The following is a 20,236-nucleotide window of genomic DNA, read 5'->3' on the forward strand; positions in this document are numbered from 1 at the left end:
GGAGGGGAGAAGTCCTAGTGGGCACTGAGAAAGTGAGGACCTTCAGTCCTCACAACTGCTTTATTGGGGCAAGACCACCTGGAAAGGGTTACTGAGACCAGTAGGCACGGGCTGCAGTTTGCTTCCTTGAATAAGGAGTTAACGTCACTGCCCTCGGGTGGTTTACTGTTTTGTTGCTGACCTACACCTGACTCCAACCCTGACACACAGATAGAGATACAGGTCTGCTCAGCATTTGAGGAGGGAAACAGCACTCGGTAACAGAAATAAAGTTCAAGTCAGACTCTTGGGTCTCTGTAGCTCAACATTATCTATGTTGACCAGCAGCCGCCCTCCAGGTTTTCTGACTGGAGACATTCCCAGTCTTACCAGGAGAACTGAGGACCTTTTGCATGCAAAGCAGATGCTCCGAGTGGCAAGCCTTCCAATATCATCGGTAATACATCAGTTCAGTTTCCCACTATTCAATACCAAACCCATTACAGTATCTGCTTCCATTGCAAGATGATGTCAAACGATCTGAGAGCTCTGCCTAGCATGTTTATCTGTCATAATTTTTATACAAGTGAAACCAATGACCAATCTAGTCAGTCCAGCATCCTGCTCTCATAGGGGTCAACTAGATGCCTCTGGGAAGCCTACAAGCAGGACCCAAGTGCAACACCACTCTTGCCATTTGTGAATCCCAACATGTGGTATCCAGTCCCTTGAGTTATCACAGGTTTGAACTCCCTTCAATAATGATGGGGTAAAACAACAACGGTGGCAGTGTGTTTCAGGAATGGTGGGGGAAAGCAGCCTCCCACTCTAAGCACCTAAGAGAACTGGTGGATCAGACCAAAACCCTATCCAATCCAGCACTTTGTTCCCACAGTGGGCAAACAAATTTGTATGGGAAGCCCTGACTGCACATGAGAATTCCTCAGGCTATAACAGTAGCCCTCTTGCATCAGACTAAGAACTCATCTCGTCTAGCATCTAGACCCAGAAGCTCAGAAGCAGGGCAAGAAGGCAATAACCTACCCAGAAACTGGATTTCCCTTAGCAACTGGAATTCAGTAGTATACTGCCTCTAAACATGGAAGCTTCATATAATCATTGTAGCTGATATAGAGCCATTTTCCATTATGTTCTGCCTCCATAGTCAGAGACATCAATTGATGGAAGCCTCAAGAAGAAGAGCATGCTCTTGTGCTGGGGTCCTGCTTTCTGGTTTTCCCCAGGCATCTGGCTCATCACTGGGTGAACAGGGTGCTGGACTAGATGGGGCATTGGCCTGATCCAACAGGCTCTTAGGTTATTTTTTTCTAACCACCTTGCCTGCCGCCACCTCTTACAGTAATAATCTTCATGTGCTTTACTTTGTCTATCAGTGTAACTGGGATGACCCCCCAAGTTCTAATATTGTGGGACAGGGTGCAGGTCTGGTCACTGTGTCTAAAGACAGCTCTCTGGCTTTACACAATCAGCTAACTGGCTCCGCACAACGAACACCTATTGTCAATATAAACAATTAAATGGCCCTGTGTACTACTATGCAAGCTAAAGCCGCAAATCCCTCTCATTCAAAAGAAAAAAGGACAACTGCCCTGTGTTGGTAACAGTGCTCCAGCAACTGGGATTTAGAAAGAAATAAACACACAAACCAAGTGCTTTTACAAGTGTACTTGAGATGTATAAAACCGGAACATATTCAAGAGTAGAAATGTAGGCCTTGCTAACGCACCTCCCCACCCACTTAGCAAAACTTCCTTGAGCACCTCATGCCCACCACAGAAGTGAGAAATTGGGCCCAGAGAATTTCTCTTAGCGCACCCCCACCGCACCACAGAATATACCATTAACACAACGAAAGGAAGAAAAAATGACGTACCTTTGTGCTCTGCTCTTCACTTCCTTCTTAAGCTCAAAGAGAGGTGATAGTCTGAGGCCTTGCCTAAACCTTCAGCTCATGGTGTCTCCTTTGGGAAGCTTGACCTCTGTTATACCACATGTCATGGCTTCCCCCAAAGAATCCTGGGAACCAAAGTTTCTTAAGGGTGCTGGGAGCTGTTAGGAGGCCCCAATATTCCCCTCACAGAGCTATGTTTTCCAGGGCGATTTGACAGTCAGTCCCTGTTCTCAGGGAACTCTCAGAATAGAGCTCTGTGAGGGAAATAAACCCTTAATGAACTACAGCTCCCATGATGCATTGGGCGAAGCCTTGTTTGTTTAAAGTGGCCAGTCTTTAAATGTATGGTATGGCAAAACATGAGGCCTAACTCTCGGCCTTACCTTGATACAAATGGGAATGAACTGTGTAGTCTGCTTGCAGTAACAAATAACAGAAAGCTGGGAGAGCTATTTAGATATTAAATAGCACTCAGTGTTTGGTAGCCCCTCTAGGTTTTGTTTACAATTCCTAACAGAGCCAGAGAGAGACTTTTTGTGTGTGTTTACAGTGGTACCTCGGGTTACATACACTTCAGGTTACATACGCTTCAGGTTACAGACTGCTAACCCAGAAATAGTACCTCGGGTTAAGAACTTTGCTTCAGGATGAGAACAGAAATCGTGCTCCGGCGGTGCGGCAGCAGCAGGAGGCCCCATTAGCTAAAGTGGTGCGTCAGGTTAAGAACTGTTTCAGGTTAAGAACAGACCTCAGGAATGAATTAAGTACTTAACCCGAGGTACCACTGTATTGTTGTTTTCAACATGCTAATATATAGATATGTGTCATGGGTGCCAGCACAAAATGGCTGCCATGCACAGAAAGAAAGGTGGGATGGGAGGAGAGAAGAAGAAGAGGGGGAGGTTCACCCCTATATCTTGACTATAAAAGTTGGGTCTTAGCCTGCTATACATATTGAAAATTAATGCCCATCCAAGCTGTTTCCCCTTAATAACTTCCCAAGAATGAAAGCTACCGTAATTCTGCCAATATTCAAATGAGCTCAAGAGAAGCAGATCCTGAGCGTATTTCTGCATGTGAGTTTCCTGCTGTCGAAGTATGGCATTTTAGTACAAAGCAATTGTGTGGGACAATATACTAACACACACAAAGATCTGAAGGTACCATGATACAAAGAACTTGCTGTATCCTTCCTCTGAATGAGCCGCATATAAACTAGGTGAACATCCTTTTTTTGTCTTAGATTATTCACTTAAGAACACGGCAATAGTTTTTGAACCCCATCTCTCCAAATTATCTGCTGCCAAGATGGTTTCTAATTTCTGCACATCTTTGGGCCTCAGTTGGCAGTTCAGGGGTCTGACTCCCAACTTGTCTGCAGTCTCCCTCAGTCCCGCTCTCCTTGTTGCACGGGAGAGGAGCCTAGGAAGCTCCTTATACAAAGTCTACACTGACTGGCAGCAGCTTCCCAATGCTTCAGGCAGGAGATATTCTTAGTCCTATCTGGAAATTTTGAGGACTAAATCTGGGACCATGTGCCTGCAAAGCAGATGCTTTACCATTGAGCTAAGGCCATTCCCCGCAATATCTTGCTTATGTTCCAAGGCCCACTAGCAGTTGCCAAAACAGACATTTCCATTATTATTATTATTATTATTATTATTAAAAAAGAGAACCACAGCACAAAGGTTTCCCTTTCTCTTGAGTTTTGAACACAGAGAAAATACCACTTTGGCAATTCTGCTAGCAGCGAGATCCTTCTGAGACTCAATCCAGCAGTCTTCTGGTGAACCCTGGGTTGCTGTGTAAACAGTCTGTCTTGATTATCTCCACAGTTACAATAAGGCAAATAAAGTCAAAGCCAAAACACACCATTGAACAGCAATAAGTGTATCAGCATGCAGAGAGTGTCCCTAATTCCCAAAGTGGGCAGACATTCAAGACTTGCTTGGTGCAATTTTTAGCTTTAAGAATAATTATTACACTTCAATGGCAGACTACACAGCCAGTCCCGAAATAAGCAGGCTGTAAACAAGCCGCAAAGGGAATAGGGGCTGGCGATAAGGTTCATTCAGTGTTAAAAATGTAAGCTTGTCTGAACAACCTTTCCTTTGTCCTTTTCTGCACACGTAAGGGGAAAACCTGAGTCAACAGGTGTCCCTTTGAGGGAGTCACTCAGTCTTCACACTGGTTCGTTATAAAGGCAAGAGTAGTTCCATTTGAAGAAGGTCTCTGGCATTAGAAAGGGAGTTTTAGCCTCCCTCCAGGCAGAAAAGAGAAAGGGGCAGTCTAGCCCTCCCCACTCTGCAGCCTGAAGAGAACAAACTTGGCAACTATTGAGTTGAGATCACTCACCAGTCTTACTGCAGCCTGTGCCAAATTGGTGCCCTTCAGATGTTTTAGACTGCTGTGACTGATGGGAGTTGCAGTCCAAACCGTCACTTGGTTGGCAAAGATTAGTCACATCCATGCCATGCATTTAGGGCACATTTAAACCACTTTAACAGTCATGGCTTCCCCCAAGGAATCCTGGGAACTGTAGGCCAACCCTCACAGGGATACAGTTCCTAGCACCCTTAACAAACTACAGTTCCTAGGATTCTTTGGGGGAAGCCATGTGTTTTAAACACGTGGTGTGGATGCTCAGTTTACCTTGCTATATCACGTGCTCAAACCATTTAAGCATGGAGTTCTATGACCGTTATCCAGGGCTAACACCAGACTAGAGTGTTTATTGGAGGAACAGTAAAAACAATTTCGCTGTAAACTGAATTTTGGAATGAATTCAAATAGAGCTAGTAATCCCCTGAAACCCATTTCCACTCAATTAATTCCCTTCTCTTTACCCTATCTAATATTGCTGAACTGTTGTTCCATGAGCCCTTCAACCCTACCTTTCGTACTTACCATAACATCTATCATTTATTTATTTATTCATTTATTTAAAATGATTAGTAACTTGTCACCTAACAGGTCTCCAAGAAACTTACACCAAAGAACATATTTAAAAATTGCTAAGTTTAACGTAAACATCTTTATTCGTAGTTTTGTTCTGTTTCATTTTTACATACACCCCCTCCCACATTCTGTTATGTCCTTTCCTTCAACCTGCACACAAGGATTTAGGCCACAGGCCTGGTCTTTCAGCATTAATCTAAGCTTAGGTCATCTCATCATCTCCAGAAGGATGGCTACAGCTGATACACAAACGCTGTAAGACTTGGGCTGTAGAAATAGCCTCCAGGGCTTGCTAAAAAATTCCAAACTGTTAGCAAGCACATAAGAAGAGAAAATTGCAGCCCGAAGAGTTGAAGTGAAGTCCACCAGTTTTGTGAAGTTATGACTGAAAGCATTAAGCAACCTTATCTTTTAAGCATAAGCTACTAGTTCAGACATAGACCAAACTAGCTGGCATTAACATTTACTGTACACATTCCATTGGTAACCAAGAGCTACTACAGATGTAATGTTTTTCCAACATGAAGATAATCTTGGTGAAGGGGAAAAACATGGTCACACACTACACTGTTAAGTATACCCTTAGGAGATTTTAAATCTACAGCTACAAATGTAAAGTGTAAACGCAACAAACAGATGTTTGCAAACGTCCATTCAAGCATACTTATCATTTACATGTTACATTTACAAGTGCAGAGTTAAAATCTGGAATTTGCTCCCACAAGATGTAGTGGCCATCAGCTTGGACGGCTTTAAAATGAGCTTATACAAATTCATATAGGATGAGGCGGTCAGTGGCTACTAACCATGATGTCTGTGTATTACCTACACTGTTGGAGGCAGTGTGTCTCTGAATACTAGTTGTTGGGAATCACAAGTTGAGAGAGTGCTGTTGCACTCAAGTCCTGTTTGTGGGCTTCTCATAGGCATCTGGTTGTCCAATGTTTCAACAGGAAGATGGCCTGCATGATGGACCTCTGTTTGATTCAGTGTGGCTTTTCTGAGGTGCTTATGTAAACTGCATGTTTTTGGGAAGCACTCCAAGTCATCATCTTTTTTTCTCTTTTCTTTTTTTATTAAGATTAGGCAACTTTGGCTCAATTTACACACACATGTTTGCCACTGGAGGACCACAGCATCAAGAGTTAACTTGCTTGCATGAAGACTGAAACACAAGATAACTTTTCATATCAGTCACAATGTTTTCCCCCAATGAAACTGAGCCACACATTCAGTTGTACAAATGTGAAGAACCCAAGTGATGGACAGTGGTGGACCTTGGCAATATTGTGCCATGTGTGAGGCTAAAATCGTGGTGCCTTCCTAAAGGCAGGTTAAGCGAAGCAGGGGCTTTAGGAAGGAGGGATGAGGCTCTGCCAAGATCCTAGAGCTCTCACATCACCTTCCCAAAGCTCGTCTCTCTAGTCTTGGTGCAGCAATCAGACCATGACACCACACCAGCTCTCATATATTGTTATATTGTGACTATAGGCTGATCTGGTCTTGAAGTAAACATTGCTGATTCTTTTGTGCCCTTTAAGTGCTCTGTTTCTACAGTTTGCATATTTATTATGTTTTAATACTGCTTAACTATATATATGGTGCCATTTACAGAGTGACCAGTATAGACAGTGAGCAAAATATACTGTTATGGGCTAGTGGGGGAACAGGAAAGAAGAGTCCAGTGATAGTATGTTGTCTGAAGGCTCCCCAAAATGTGTAACTGGCATGTACACTCAGAGCTGAATGGTGTCTGCAGAAACTAACCTACACATGGACACGGACTTCACAAATCATTGCTACTTTGCTTCCCCAGGCTCTTGGACACAATAATGAATTAATGGCATAAGTGGAGCTCTAAATTCACCCATTGCTATTATTATGCTCCTGGCAACTAGAGCAGGGTAAGCAAGCAACCCCTATCATGGTACCATTCATTTACTATGAGATGGCAGCAGAGACTGGCAGTTCCTTGCTGTTTTTCCAGTATATGCCACCTAGATGTGTGTTTATTATACCATTTAAAAAAAACAAAGCCCACACACATCGTTTTATAACACTTGCTTTTTTCCAATGCCAAACTCATAGGCAAAGGCCCACAGATGTTATTGCCGGATGAAGCAAGCACAAATAAATGGGTGATGTGACAGAAACATAAAAAGGTGTGGTTTCTCTCCGTCCTACATAGTACAAGAATTGTGCCTGAAAGCAGTTGCAGTGTCAGCGATAATGGCTTGTCTCAAAGACACTTGCTATTGCTTTGCTAGAATGTACTTTTAAGTCATTGGGTTATATTTCCAAGCTTAATGAATAACTGTGAGATATGCAGGTTGCTATCCATCATGATGTCAATGGAGATAATGCTGCAGTGCCTCTTAGCATAGAAATACTAGATAAGGACTCCTGTGAATGAAAAGAAACCAAAACAGCACTGTTGTGTCATCCGTGGTTAAGGAGGATGGGGATAAATTGTATCTATTGCCTCTTTAAATGTCCCCCACCCCCCCAGTGACTGCTCACTGTGGCCTCTGATCAAGGTTTCCAGTTCAAGGTGCTGGTGGCTTTTCTATAAAGGCCTACATGAATTGGGGCTGCTGGTTCCTGAAGAAATGCCTGCTCCTGCACCAGCCTGCCTGTCATCTGATGATACCATCCCCAGAGTGCTCCTGCTGTCTGAAGTGAGGTGATGGATGACTGGGAAGGGGGCAAATATGGTTCAGATAGTAAGCAATCTATACATGGAACAATGAAATAACAATAATAATAAGGCTGTGGTGTCCTGACACTGGATTTCTCTCGTCAGGCACTTGGAATGCTCATCTTTCAATGCTAGGCAAACACCTTCTTATTCTTCCAGGGAGGCTTTTGAATTGCTTTGAGATTGTGATTTTTATTGCTGCTTTTAACTGCCCTTTGAGGTTTCAATTGCATGTTTTTTTTTGTTACTGTATTTTTTTTGGTAAACTGTGCTGAAACTGGATGTCGAAAGGTGGTGCAGAAACCCCTTAACACATGATGGGGGCTATGCTCTGCCTCTACAGTAGGAGACGGTAGTGCTTCTGAATAGTGGTTGCTGGGAACTATAGCTTGGGGTCCTGCTTGCAAGTTTTCCAAAGGCATCAGGGGTGGCCACAGTGAGAACAGGATCCTGAACTAAATGGTCCATTGGCCTGATCCAGCGGACTCTTAACCCGCTCTCCCATTTTCCCCCATGGTGAGAACATATTAGATCAGGCATAGGCAAACTCAGCCCTCCAGATGTTTTGGGTCCTGTTAGCTAGGGATGATGGTCCTGTTAGCTAGGGATGATGGGAGTTGTAGTCCCAAAACATCTGGAGAGCAAGTTTGCCTATGCCTGGATTCGATGATATAACGGAAAACATTGGTGATGGTAGGGAACCTTTTGTTTTTCCTCATGAGCAACCTTCAAAGGGCTGCATGTTGGCTGTGGGCCTGACCTGAAGCAAATGTGGGCGGAGTGATGGATGTGACTCTTACCTTTGTACAGTAAGCTACAGCTCCATAAATACAAAAGCCAGAGGTTCTCTCCCCTACCTCACAATTTTTCCATCCTCTATGCAAAAAGGACATCACCACAGTTCAAAGGCACATTCCAGCAAGACAAAAAGGCCTTGTGAAGGGGTGTGGCCTGAGGACTCGTGAGGGTTTGACACAGAGAGGCAGGCAGGGGGAGAACATAATATTAGAAATTCAACTAGAGTATATACCAGAGACTCAGTCACTGTTATTCTCATGCCTGTTTCCTTTCCCCCTGTTTTAGGCACAGATGCCTCAACACACGACATCTTGCGCTCTTTTTACTGCCCAGCACATAAATGGTAACCTGATAATACATGAAAGAGATTTGGCACCTTTGCTGTTTAGCATAAGCAATGTTATTGTTACAGGCCCTCTAAGTAGTGACTCAGGCATCTGTTCTAGGGAGAGAATCCTTGGCATTTATGAAGTTACGCTTTGACCACTTCCTGAATTTGTGACTCTTGAACCTCAGCAGCTCAGGAGTTCAGAAAGGGCATACCACTGAAAACTGCAACCCCCCATGCTTTCTGAATGACACATTCAGTTGTAACATTATATTTAACTTACAGTTTTGTCCAGCTAACTGAGGTATTAATTATGAGGCAACATAGCAAGTCCTGGTCTGATGTGAGCCCAGAGATCTCTATCTGCAGAATAAATCTAAAAGATATTGAATTAAGGCAATAGATCTGTTTCCAGCAGGATTCTCTGAGCCCCTAAGGCTATTTCCCATGCTTCATTGGCAAAAATTGGTATTAAAATCCTATCAAGCTGTGCCCCCCCCCCCAGATGCTGTTGAATTACAAATCCCAGCATCTCTGATGACTGGCAATACTATCTGGGGCTGAAATTCAGCATGACCTGGAGGGCCTCAGGTTCTTCATCCTTGGCATAAACATACATGAACTTCTAAGGCTAAGGTCATTATCTCCTGATGCAAACTACAACAGAGATTTAAAGTCTGCACTGCTACTCACATTGATCAATTGCCCTGGATGCTAAAACTGCAGGGAGTGCTGGAGAATCAGACGCAGAGCAATTTTGTTGGAATCCCAGTTCTAAAGAAGCCCCATAATGTGTCTTGTTGCAGGTAGAGATGGGCTGGCACTGGAATTTCCAGGCTAGCAGATGAACCTGATGGGCATTCAGCAGTGGTGCATTATAGGACTTGTCATGAGAAAGGAAGCAGCTCTAAGCAAGGAAAGCAAAAAAGCTGTCTTGTATGGTGAAAAGCCAGTTTTGCTAGTTTTCTTTTCTTAAAATCAGCTACTTTTTCTTACAATTTAAATGAATGGAGAAATTATTTAGACCAGGACATAATAATTTTCTGGTTTACTGAATCTGAAAAAAACAAAACAAAGCCCTTATGCAATTTCCTTGAATGCAAAGATGTGAAATGCACAATAATCAAAGTAGAATGAATTTAAAAATAAGAAGAAATGAACCTGAAATGGCAGAACATTGCTGGAGATATTTTTTTTGTGTTTTTTTGAGGGCGAGGTGGGAGAAGAGCAGGACGCTTTGCACCACATGGCAGGGCATCGTAGCATGGGTGGTTGCGAGTACAGTGAAAGAAAACAAAACCTTTATATACTTCTGTAGATATGCATGTATACTGGATATGCCATCCTGAGCATCTCTTTCATTGTACTAAAAGGGGAAAAAGTACCTTGGGACCTTTCTAGATATGGGGACAGGGAAGTAGAGGTCCAACCAGCATCAAAAAAGGAAGAAAAATAATTATGGAGCTCTATGGTGAACCAGAAGAACTTTACATATGTGTCATGTGACAACTGTGACAGTACCAAGAGAGATGTTCATGTCCTCAAATGCTGCAATTCCCTCCTTTGACAGTTCCATAGAAACACAACACATCCTTGGATTAGACAAGACAAATTAACCAATAAGGTTATCAACAGCTACTACCTGTGCCAACTATGCTCTATCTCCCTGCTGGAGGCAATATGCCTCTACACACCAGTTGCTGGGCATCAGAAGGAGAGTGCTGTTGTGTTCATGTCCTGAATGCGGGCTTCGATTGGTATCTGGCTGACCGCTGTGAGAACAGGATGCTGGGCTACATATCCAGCAGGCTCTTCTTATGATCTTATCCTTTGGAGTCAGTGTAGCCACTACACACGAGGGTACAGAAGGAAGTGTGGCAAGAGGAAGATTAAAAGGCAATTAAAAACAACAAGCAGACAGCACCATTTTTAAATAATTTTATAATTTCCTCATGAACTTAGTTTGTGAATAAAAAAAAAGGAAAGAAAAAAACTGAACAAAAGTGTTTATATTATCAAGGCAAAGTTGAATATATAACACAATTTCTTTGCAATTCATTATCCTGTCAGTAACATGACTCCATCAATAAAACACATACAAGTTGAAGGCAGCGTGCGCACTTGCATCACAGACATCTATTATCTCCCGCTGCTGCTCCTTCCAGAAGGAACTCAAAGTATGCCAGACTATATATGCAAAGCTCATCTCCTCCTCTGTTAAAGTGCAACACATCACTTTCCAAGTAGTAAAAGATCACTTTCTGTAGTGTATGTGTGAGAGGGTTGTATGTGTGTGTGTGTGTTGGGGACATCCTACAATTTTTCACTCCCTTTGACAGCCCGCTGTGCTGCCTTCACAAAAAATTTGTTAAAACGGATCCTGGTGATCTAAATTCAGCACGAGGTAAATGAGAGGGAAGTAGCAATACTGTCCTGGCAGGGATGAATGAACATGATGTTACATCAGCTTTAACTCATGCCAGTTGATAATAGCGTCTTCTGGATACAACTCCATTTACTTACATGGAACCTAAAGAAGAACACGAACTTTTGATATGCATAAATATGCTTAGATCTAGCATACCAAATATCACTGAAGGACAGAAGACTAGCTGAGCAAAGCAACACCTGTGAACTATTTGTATTTAGGAGGTGCCCACTGAAACCAGTATTAAGCCAAATCCTGGGTTCACTCAGCAGGGTTTCCCAAACTTTGGCTTCCAGCTGTTTTGGACTACATTTTCCATCATCTCTGACCACTGGTCCTGCTAGCTAGGGATTATAAGAGTTGTAGTCCAAAAACAGCTGGAGACCCAAGTTTGGGAAACCCAGGTTTACCAGGTTAAAATGATTGAGAGAAATGATTTAGCCATGAAAGAAGGCTAAAAAACAAATTAAAGGAAGAATATCAATTAAGCTTGGCTTAATATTTATATCCCATATTAACAAAAATGTATCCCAGCATTCTCAACTTTGACTTCTGCTGCAGCAATGGACAATGAATTAAATAGACAGCAGCACAGGAACATTGCTAACCTGAAACTGAAAGGGTTACTGATATCCCCCAAATTTACCAGGATTTTTAAAAAAGGTACATTCATGTAAAATAAATTAAGATATGGCTAGTAGCAACAGTATTTATGATATGCAGATTTATGTTGGCCATACCCTTTAAAAGTAGATTCAAAAGTTTCCATCCCACTGGTGCAGAAAAGAATGGCAAGCCCTTTGTTGTAAGATTCTGAATGCACATTTTCAAAAGTGGGTACATACAAAATAACCACACACAAATAAACTGGGACTGACATAAATGAAGGTGCATTAAGAAATACTAAGTAGTTTGTGTGTAAAAAATAGAGACTAAAAGAGTGTGCAAAAATGCTGCAATGCATCCCTTCTATTTAAATTTGCAGTATTAAAGCCCCAGAGATATCAATGGAAAAAGTAGTTTCTAATGCTGCCCCTTCCTGTTTTTGAAAGGTCATCCATACATTACAGTATTGGGAGAGGGATAAAATCAGGAGTTAATAACATTGCTAAGAAGGCCACACTGGTTTGGTCTTCCTTGGTCTGTCAAAGGCAATTGAAAGGTACCTTGATCCTAAAAAATCCATTTCCTTATAAAACTGGGAGGAGTTGTCCAGAACTTTGCCTTTTCATATTTTGAATTCCTTTGGATGACACATTTAATTTTTTATATTTTTAATACACAACTTTTTTCATTTCTACTTCTATCTTTTTTTTTATTTAAAACTGGACAACAGACACACATTGTCGGTAATTGTCCCAGCCAGAGGACCACACAGACAATAATTGACAAGCAGAGAACAAAACAGGAAAATAAAAAATAAAAAATATACCCCTGAAAAAGGAAAGGGGAAATACCAATGATGACAGGGTTACAGCACTCGCCACACACACTGAAAAAAGTCAGTATTCTTATGTTTACGCTTTTGACACTAAAAAGTTTGGAAATGCTTTTATTTTCTTTTTTAAAAAAGGTCAACAGACACAGCCATTTTGTTCAGAAGGATAACGGCTTTCCTCTACAAATGGAAAAAAGTTAAAAAATATTGTATTATAAAAACAGCACCTGCTGCACTGACAAGACTGAGTGATTGGCATGAGAAGAGTTTTGTCTTGTCAATTCTGGCAGCTCTCAGCCACCAATTGCCTGACTTCCCAATTCCACTCCCACCACTAGGGGCAGTGTTATTAAATCAAGAACTTCCTGTTTTCCATGACTATTACTGCTTAGTTCTCTGAAGTAGCACCTTCTAGCTCCAACTGTTTTGACATTTTCACCCAGGTCACTGCACAAACCCATGCTAGGTTGCTAGCACAGAGGTGTGAGATAGGAGGAAATCAGTGTTCCATTAACTTAGTGTTTCAGATATAAGAATTTTCCAAAACAGAATGCTCCCTGAATGTTAGAATAGAGAAAAACAGATGCCTAAAACTCCCATACTACATATTTCACAGTGATCTTCTAAAATACACTGAGAAGACCCATATACACTGGTATATGATAGCAGACACTCTAACCATTTCGTTCGGTTTTGGATTTTTAGAGTTTGGCATATTTTTAAAGTGAAAGCAATATCAAAAGGCAATCATCATAGCAGACCCCAAACATGAAAAAGACATTTCACTAAGATGTGTCTCTTATTAGTTCTTTGAACATTAGTAGCTAGTGTCACTGTACAATTCAGAGTCTGAAGTGCCATTTATTTTATTATTTTTAAACACCTGGATTTGATAGGATTGGAAGCAGAATCTGGATTCCTTGGGAGCATTAAGCAGTCCAATTAGGATGTCAAGAAATTACCTGGATTGTCCAGGGAGTTTTAATAACTGCACCAAATTTAAGACAAACTGCTCCACTACTCCCTCTATAGGGGGTTCCTGAAGTTTATAACCACCTTTTACATATTAGCATCTTTATAGCTCGAAAAAGCAACACCACATTTCTTAAATACAACCAAGCCTTGTTATAACCCGGCAACAAAAGTATATGGCCATTGCTAGTGTAAAACAAGAGATTTTAGAATCCCCTGATAAGAGGCTATTTCTGAAAGCTGGACTGAATAACAAGGAAGGTGAGGATACGTTTCTAGCACAGCTGTCCAGAGCTGTATTTTCTGAACACAAGTGGTAGATCTCACTCATTTCAGATATGGTAGATACAAAAATCTTTCAGAGCTGTGATAGCGTAGTGGCAGTCAGATTGCCGCATATAACCCTTTTGGATCTGTGCATTTTATATCTCATAAAACGTTAACAATGTTAACCAGATCCACAAGGCAGTCAACTATCTTGCACTCTTCTGTTAAAGGAAGCAAGTTGAAGCAGGCCAGGTTCAACAACAATTCATGGCCAACACCTTGCATTTAAGGCTCCACAGTTCCTAGAGAAATGCAGAGAGACAGGACCTCTATCCCAATGGCATCAAGGAGATTATCTGCAATGGCACACTGCTGATAAAGTCAGGTCATTGTTCCAAGATAAGATCTTGTTTGTTCTCTCTCTTTCTCTCTCTCAGTACTTTACTGAGGGATTAGATCATTTTTTTTACTGGGAGCTTAGATCAGGCATTAGGGTGACAGGACTCTGAGCTCATGGAATGGGGTGGGAAAGTTGTGTGCTTGGTGGTGGGATAAGAGAGGAGTTGAAAGAGATGCATACTCCAGACTTGGGCTTGGAGAGGGAGGGGTTCAAACAGCAGGTGTGCTGCTGGGTGACAGAAACCAAATGGCCAGTGTGGGAACTGGCTCTGTTTCACAAATCCCCTCCTCCCCTGGAGCACATGCTGTGAGTAGAGTGGAGTGTAAACAATGGGCTTTATCCCAATTTCATTTTGGTGGGCCCTGTACACACTGCCTTGGGAATGGCATCTCTCTGCTTAAGCAGCTCCTGTGTCTGTAGTAGCACAGCCACATGGTGGCAGCTGAGTTAAAGGCTCCAAAAATACTAGCATGGAGAACTGCGATTTATGCACAGTGCCAGAAGCACATGGGGATGAAGTATCAACCACAAGCAACTATCTCCATCTCCACTCCCGAAATTTCAGCAACACCCCTGCCCCCAAAGCCACTATCAAAGAGCATCTGAGTAAGAGGTTTACAAGCAGAAGTCATTTCAACCGCTGATAAGGAAAATTCCATAGCTTCCCCCACAGAGAGAGTGGATTGTTTTACAGCAGGGAACAAGGGCAGCTGGAGACGCGGCCATATAACTTAATAGGATAGCCTGGGAGTGGTGGTGGTGGGAAGATGTTAGGCCTGAAGGCTGAGATGGTTTTACAGGCAGCATTAAATCCCTACAGTGAGTAATTAGGGATGAAGAAGAAAAGGCTATAAGGGAGATTTCAAAACAACAGCTCCTATCAAAATGTGCTGACTCAAAACAATGGGGGCAAAGGCGCGGTTCTGGTATGAGGCATGGCTCAATGGTATGTACAGTCACTGTCTACATGCCTTCCGGTAAAGGCAATTTCAACCTTGAGAACATTCAAGTCTCTCCCCCGCCCGCCTTTCTGAGAAAAAGCATCAGCCTCAGGCTATTAATGCCATCAGCTCTAAAACTACCATTCCAGATCTCCAAAGTCCTGAAGGTGCTAACTAAGATAGCAATGTGAATTCCTCATCAGAAAATCCACATGAGAAACACTGTTTGCCATTCCAAACCAATCTTATTCATACTATATCTCCTTTCTGAGGTATCCCCAGGTTCCTTCTCCTGTATGAGAATGAAAGGAAGAAATAGAGCATCTTGAAGAAGTGACTGAATCCTTTCGTTTTCAAAGGCAGAAACTATGTGTATAAAAAGTAGTAATAAAGGATTCATAGAGTGCCTAGAGGACTCTTGATTCAGTCAGAGAGGCTCCTGATTGGGGATACTGGGGCTGGTTCAGTGTCCATGGGTTGAAGATGGTAATGACTGAACAGTAACTTTATAGAAAATTATTCCTTGCTATATAGAAAATAATGTCTTATGGTCTGGGTTGCCAAATTGGAAAGTTGCACTGGTGGAGTGGGGATACTGTTGAAGGGGAAAAGAAAAAGGCTTTGAGAGAGTGTCTGCTTTCTAAACTTTGAATGCATGGGCCTATCCATGTGTAAATTGCTTAAGCTGGAAAAGCCAAGCATGGTGACTCGGGCAATCATTATAGAGGTAAACGAGTTAGGAAAGCTTTGTAAGGAACAGTGATCTTTTCTCTTATTTCTTTAAGTTCAGAATCCTAACTCTTTCTTCTATGTTTGCTCCAAAAGGTTCTATTAATCCTGAAATCTGCAAGAATAAACATCAAAAACAGTTCCTCTCAGGAAGAAATAACCTGATACCAGAATTCTATTCTTGTGAATGCCTGAAGAATGACACTATGCATAAAATGTTGCCCGGATTAAAACTGTATTTTCACAATTAGTGCAAAACACGTGAATAGCCAGATTCCTATTTATGAGCCTGTGAATTTGGAGACGTTAAGAGGATGCCATTTAGAGAAACTATTTTGGGTTTACTCAATCTTTGGTGAGTATTATAGAAGATACAGCAGTAGGGGCGACCATATCTAGTACTCTTGGAGCTGGGCATAGCTTATAAAGTAAACCCCTAAGAAATCAGAAATAGATAAAATGAGAAGTAATGCATAAAGAGAGCACCCTTCACATGAGAATGCAAAGCTATGTAGAAAAGGTACTAAAATTTGCCAGAAGAGCAAGAAACTTGGCTAAAGGAAACACAGGAAGCTGCCATCTAGCTTAGTAGTGTTGACTGGCAGTGGCTCTCCAGGTTTTCAGGTAAGAGGACCCTTCCCCAACAGCCACATGCATTTCATAGCTATTTTGGTAAACAAAAACAAGGCTTGCAATAGGCAGAAAACCAGAGAAAACATGTTTCCCATTCTTACTCAATTGAAGTTACCAAAGAGAACAAGGGATTCTCCTCACCACCCACAATCTCCTTGTAACAGCTTCTGCTTTTAGGATTAAACTCCTGTGCAGACATAGGCAGCATACCTTGAGCTAGCTAAATCAATGCTGGCCAACTGTGGGCCGCTATCAGAACACACTCAACTTCCCCCATAAAGGAAGGTAGGCCAAAGATTTCTACTAACTGAAAAAAAATAAAATCAAGGCAAGTGTTCTCCTGCCACCACTTCAAGGATCACCAGAACTACCTGTGTCCAATATATTGCCACTTCCATGCTTACTGAACTCAGTAAATTTCTCAGCAGACGTATCCCAAAGCCAACAGGAAAAGTAACTGGGAGGCATATTCCAAAGAAGAAAGGCAGTGAGAGGATGAATGCAGACATGAATCAGTATCTATAAACTGGAAGAGCGGAGATAGGTTCATTTGTTTCTTTTTATAAAAAGGTGCACCAAAAGTTTTTGTTTTCTCCCCCTCCCCACTTTCACACACTTCTGCATCCTCATGACTCCTTGGACTGACCGGGCTTGGCCCCCAGGCATGCTGCTGCTAGGGGGCTAGCACTGGCTTCGGTCATGATGACTCTTCAAGTGCATTGACAACTTGCTCCAGGATGTCAGGGCAGTGATCGGCTATCTGCTGTAGAATGGCATTGGCAAACTCTTGTAGCTCTGCACTGTCCCTCTCACCTTTTTCCAGCTCATTGTGAAGCTGCAAAAAAGAAAAGAAAAAGGACAGAATTAAGTAAACACATGTTTGTGTATTAAAATGTCACACCAGCAATTAGTCCTTAGTCTGTCCTCCAAATGTACACCAAACAGGGGATCCCTATAGACACAACCACACGCAAAATATAATGCCTGGCCTGGGGCAACCATATTGACAGGTGTTGCTTTCCAGTGAAGATACATGTAAGCACACAGGAGATAAAAAAATGGATGGCATAGTTGCTGAATAACATTTTTTTTGCTCGGAGCAATTGCACCTGTAGGGGCACCTTGGATGGAATGTTTTAGAACATTTGAAAAGACATTTATTAATGCATAAACAAGCATCCCCTCCTTTTTACCGTACCTTTCCACAATAAGGTCCACAAGCTGATTTACAGCACTACGAAAAAACCACCTAGTTTTCATCATCCCTTTGCATGTCTGAGTAGACCTTGATGATAAATTATGAAGCAAAAGAAAATTGGAGAGGTGTAGAGGGATGGAGAGGAGGATTAAAAGGGGAAAAAAACCCCAATGTATAAAGGGAAAAGTTCTTAACGTATTGCCCACAAAAAGTTATCTTCTCAAAACATCCTTGGGTTCCTAGTTCCTACCACATTACTGTATGGCCACTACCATCTCCTAGGCAATTTATTTTTAAAAGGTAGTAGTTAACCTCACTCTGCAATTTTAATTCAATACAAACAATCCTGCCAGAAAGAAAATTGCCATGTGCAGATTCCAAATGTGTGCTAGATAAGATGCAAGTAAAGAGAACAAAAAGGTAGCTTTCAACATTTGAGGGAAGAATGATGAGATGTTTGCATGTGTAAATCTACAGAGGACTCAGCTATATAGCTGCAAATGTTTTAAGTGTATTATACAAATGTGAACTAAATGGCGATGGTGAGCTCATGGCAAATTCGATATAGTTTTCAAAATGTTTTTTGAAAAAAAGCATTTTCACAGCATTTTTTATATGTGTCTAGATTCCACCTGAGTCTACCAATAGTCTGGGGGGACATGACTGAGAGCCCTGGTTTCCTTCCCCACTCCAAGCTATGATGAGAATTCCACGTATGCTGGTTTGTGTAAATGACTAAGGACAAGAGATAGTTAAGAGGTAATTTGAAAGTATAGGTGCTGACAGGTTCTTAGCATATATCACAGGAAAAAAGAAACCACATTGTTTCAAGCAAGCAGCATAGCTGTGATCTATGTGACATCTTCATACTGCATAGGACGGTGGCACTCTGTGCACTTTTGGTGGGTAGTTAACCCAAGGTATCTTCAACAGATTAAGCGGCATTCTTCTCTAAACCCATATTTCAAAAGAAGTCAAAAAATGGTCAGCATAATGCTTAATTGTAATGCATCTTAACTAAAAGTAGCCAAAGGGGCTCCCCCTGCACCAATACTGCTGTTTCCTAAGGCTCAGTGCATATTTTAAAAATAATATATTATATATTTATTTATACTCCACTATTTCCCCTCCCTTATTTGTAAGGCAGCTTACAAATAAAATAAAAACAACTAAAAACACGGGGGGGAACAGTAATTAAAAACAATTAAACATTAATAGAATTAAAACAATTATCATATATTTACATCTATTATATACATAAACAGGCTATCCTGTGGCTGGCCATTTAAAATCCTGCAAACAATTTCTGATCTCAACCCCCAATATCTCTGTTATCTTCCACAAGCATGGTATGCATTTTATTATAAATTGGTATGCAAGTACTGTGTACTTTAAAGCAGAGTGGACTGACTTCAGGATTGTGGGATCTACTTTTTAATGCTAGAATGCAGAGATCCTCCAACCAAAGACAAGCACAAAATAGCATCTAAGAGACGGAAGCCAGATGAATTAATGGTGACAAGCTAATTATCCACTGCACCTCTCCCATGATTGTGCAATTTATTAATGTATCTTAATAATTACAGCAACGTTATCACACAGGTCAGACAGCTCCCCCATCCCCCTTTTTGAGTAAAAAGCATTGGAGACTTTTACATGAATATAAGCCATGTAAGCATTTAAGACCAGCAGCAACGATCCACCATCAATACCTCCCCCATTTCCCCCTCCTAGGAAGAAAAGCAACCAATCCTGAACTCACTGCTTACTGCTGCTACAACAGGAACAAGACATTTGTGCAACTTGGTAATATATATTTAAAGAGAAAAATGATCTCCTGTAAGTGTACAAATGTAATATAGTATTCAAAGGCAAACTGAATGGGGTGGAGGACTAATCTGAACCAATAGAAATCTGCACTAAGGGGAAACCTGTGCATGTGCTATTTCAGAAATTAATTATATAAATTCTCCATGAGAAATCTCAAGACAGGAAGAATGGGATATGGGGCAAAAGTCACACACAGAAGCATTAGTGAACAGGGAAAGATCTGTCCCTCCCTAGAAATGTAACCATGAAGTGAGGGGAATATTCTTATGAGCCACATCTGTGTCTGAGGAGGCATGAAAATATAATGTCAAGCTCTATAACATATTACTGTTACCTTTGAGGAGAGACTCAAAACCCAGAGATGGATTGGGAGTCTTGCTATACAGAGGTATTTCCTTAGAGACAGATGTGAATATTGTAATTACTTTTTGAAGAAACCGTTGTGTCTATGAATCATACCCATGTCTGAACATTTGTCAACATTTAATGAGAAGCAGTTCTCCTTTCCTAAACAAAATCATGCAAAATCATAATTCTCCCTACGATGATTTCCCCTCAGTGACGAAATTCAACTATTTGAGAACGTAACTATTATTGAAGCCCAACTCATGAGGAAACCATGGTAGGATGGTGGTAGATTGTGTTTTTGTTTAATGATATATTGCTTGGTTTCTAGATAGTGCAACACTTGCAATTTTTAAAAATATTAAGTGGTTTATAAGTGGTA

The 20,236-nt window shown here is 41.5% G+C and overlaps 2 protein-coding genes across 12 annotated transcripts in view; both read right to left on the reverse strand.

The window, feature by feature from the left end:
• Positions 1–2,181, reverse strand: part of WNT5B (Wnt family member 5B) — a 125,430-nt gene extending 123,249 nt beyond the window's left edge. Inside the window, exon 1 of one of the 2 annotated variants that reach the window (XM_080971632.1) lies at positions 1,874–2,181. The gene's annotated coding sequence lies outside the window, so the exon portion shown is untranslated. The remainder of the gene's footprint in view (positions 1–1,873) is intronic. The other variant, XM_080971636.1, reaches the window with a different exon arrangement.
• Positions 2,182–10,597: 8,416 nt separating this feature from the next.
• The window catches only part of ERC1 (ELKS/RAB6-interacting/CAST family member 1), a 161,261-nt gene continuing 151,622 nt past the window's right edge, over positions 10,598–20,236 (reverse strand). For all 10 annotated transcript variants that reach the window (XM_080971582.1, XM_080971589.1, XM_080971577.1 and 7 more), the window contains one exon: positions 10,598–17,316. In XM_080971582.1, the coding sequence (XP_080827708.1) occupies positions 17,179–17,316 (138 nt within the window). In that variant the 3' untranslated portion in view covers positions 10,598–17,178. The remainder of the gene's footprint in view (positions 17,317–20,236) is intronic.

The sequence above is a fragment of the Podarcis pityusensis genome, assembly GCF_964106645.2.
Source record: "Podarcis pityusensis genome assembly, chromosome: 10".
In the NCBI taxonomy this organism is placed as follows: Eukaryota; Metazoa; Chordata; class Lepidosauria; order Squamata; family Lacertidae; genus Podarcis; species Podarcis pityusensis.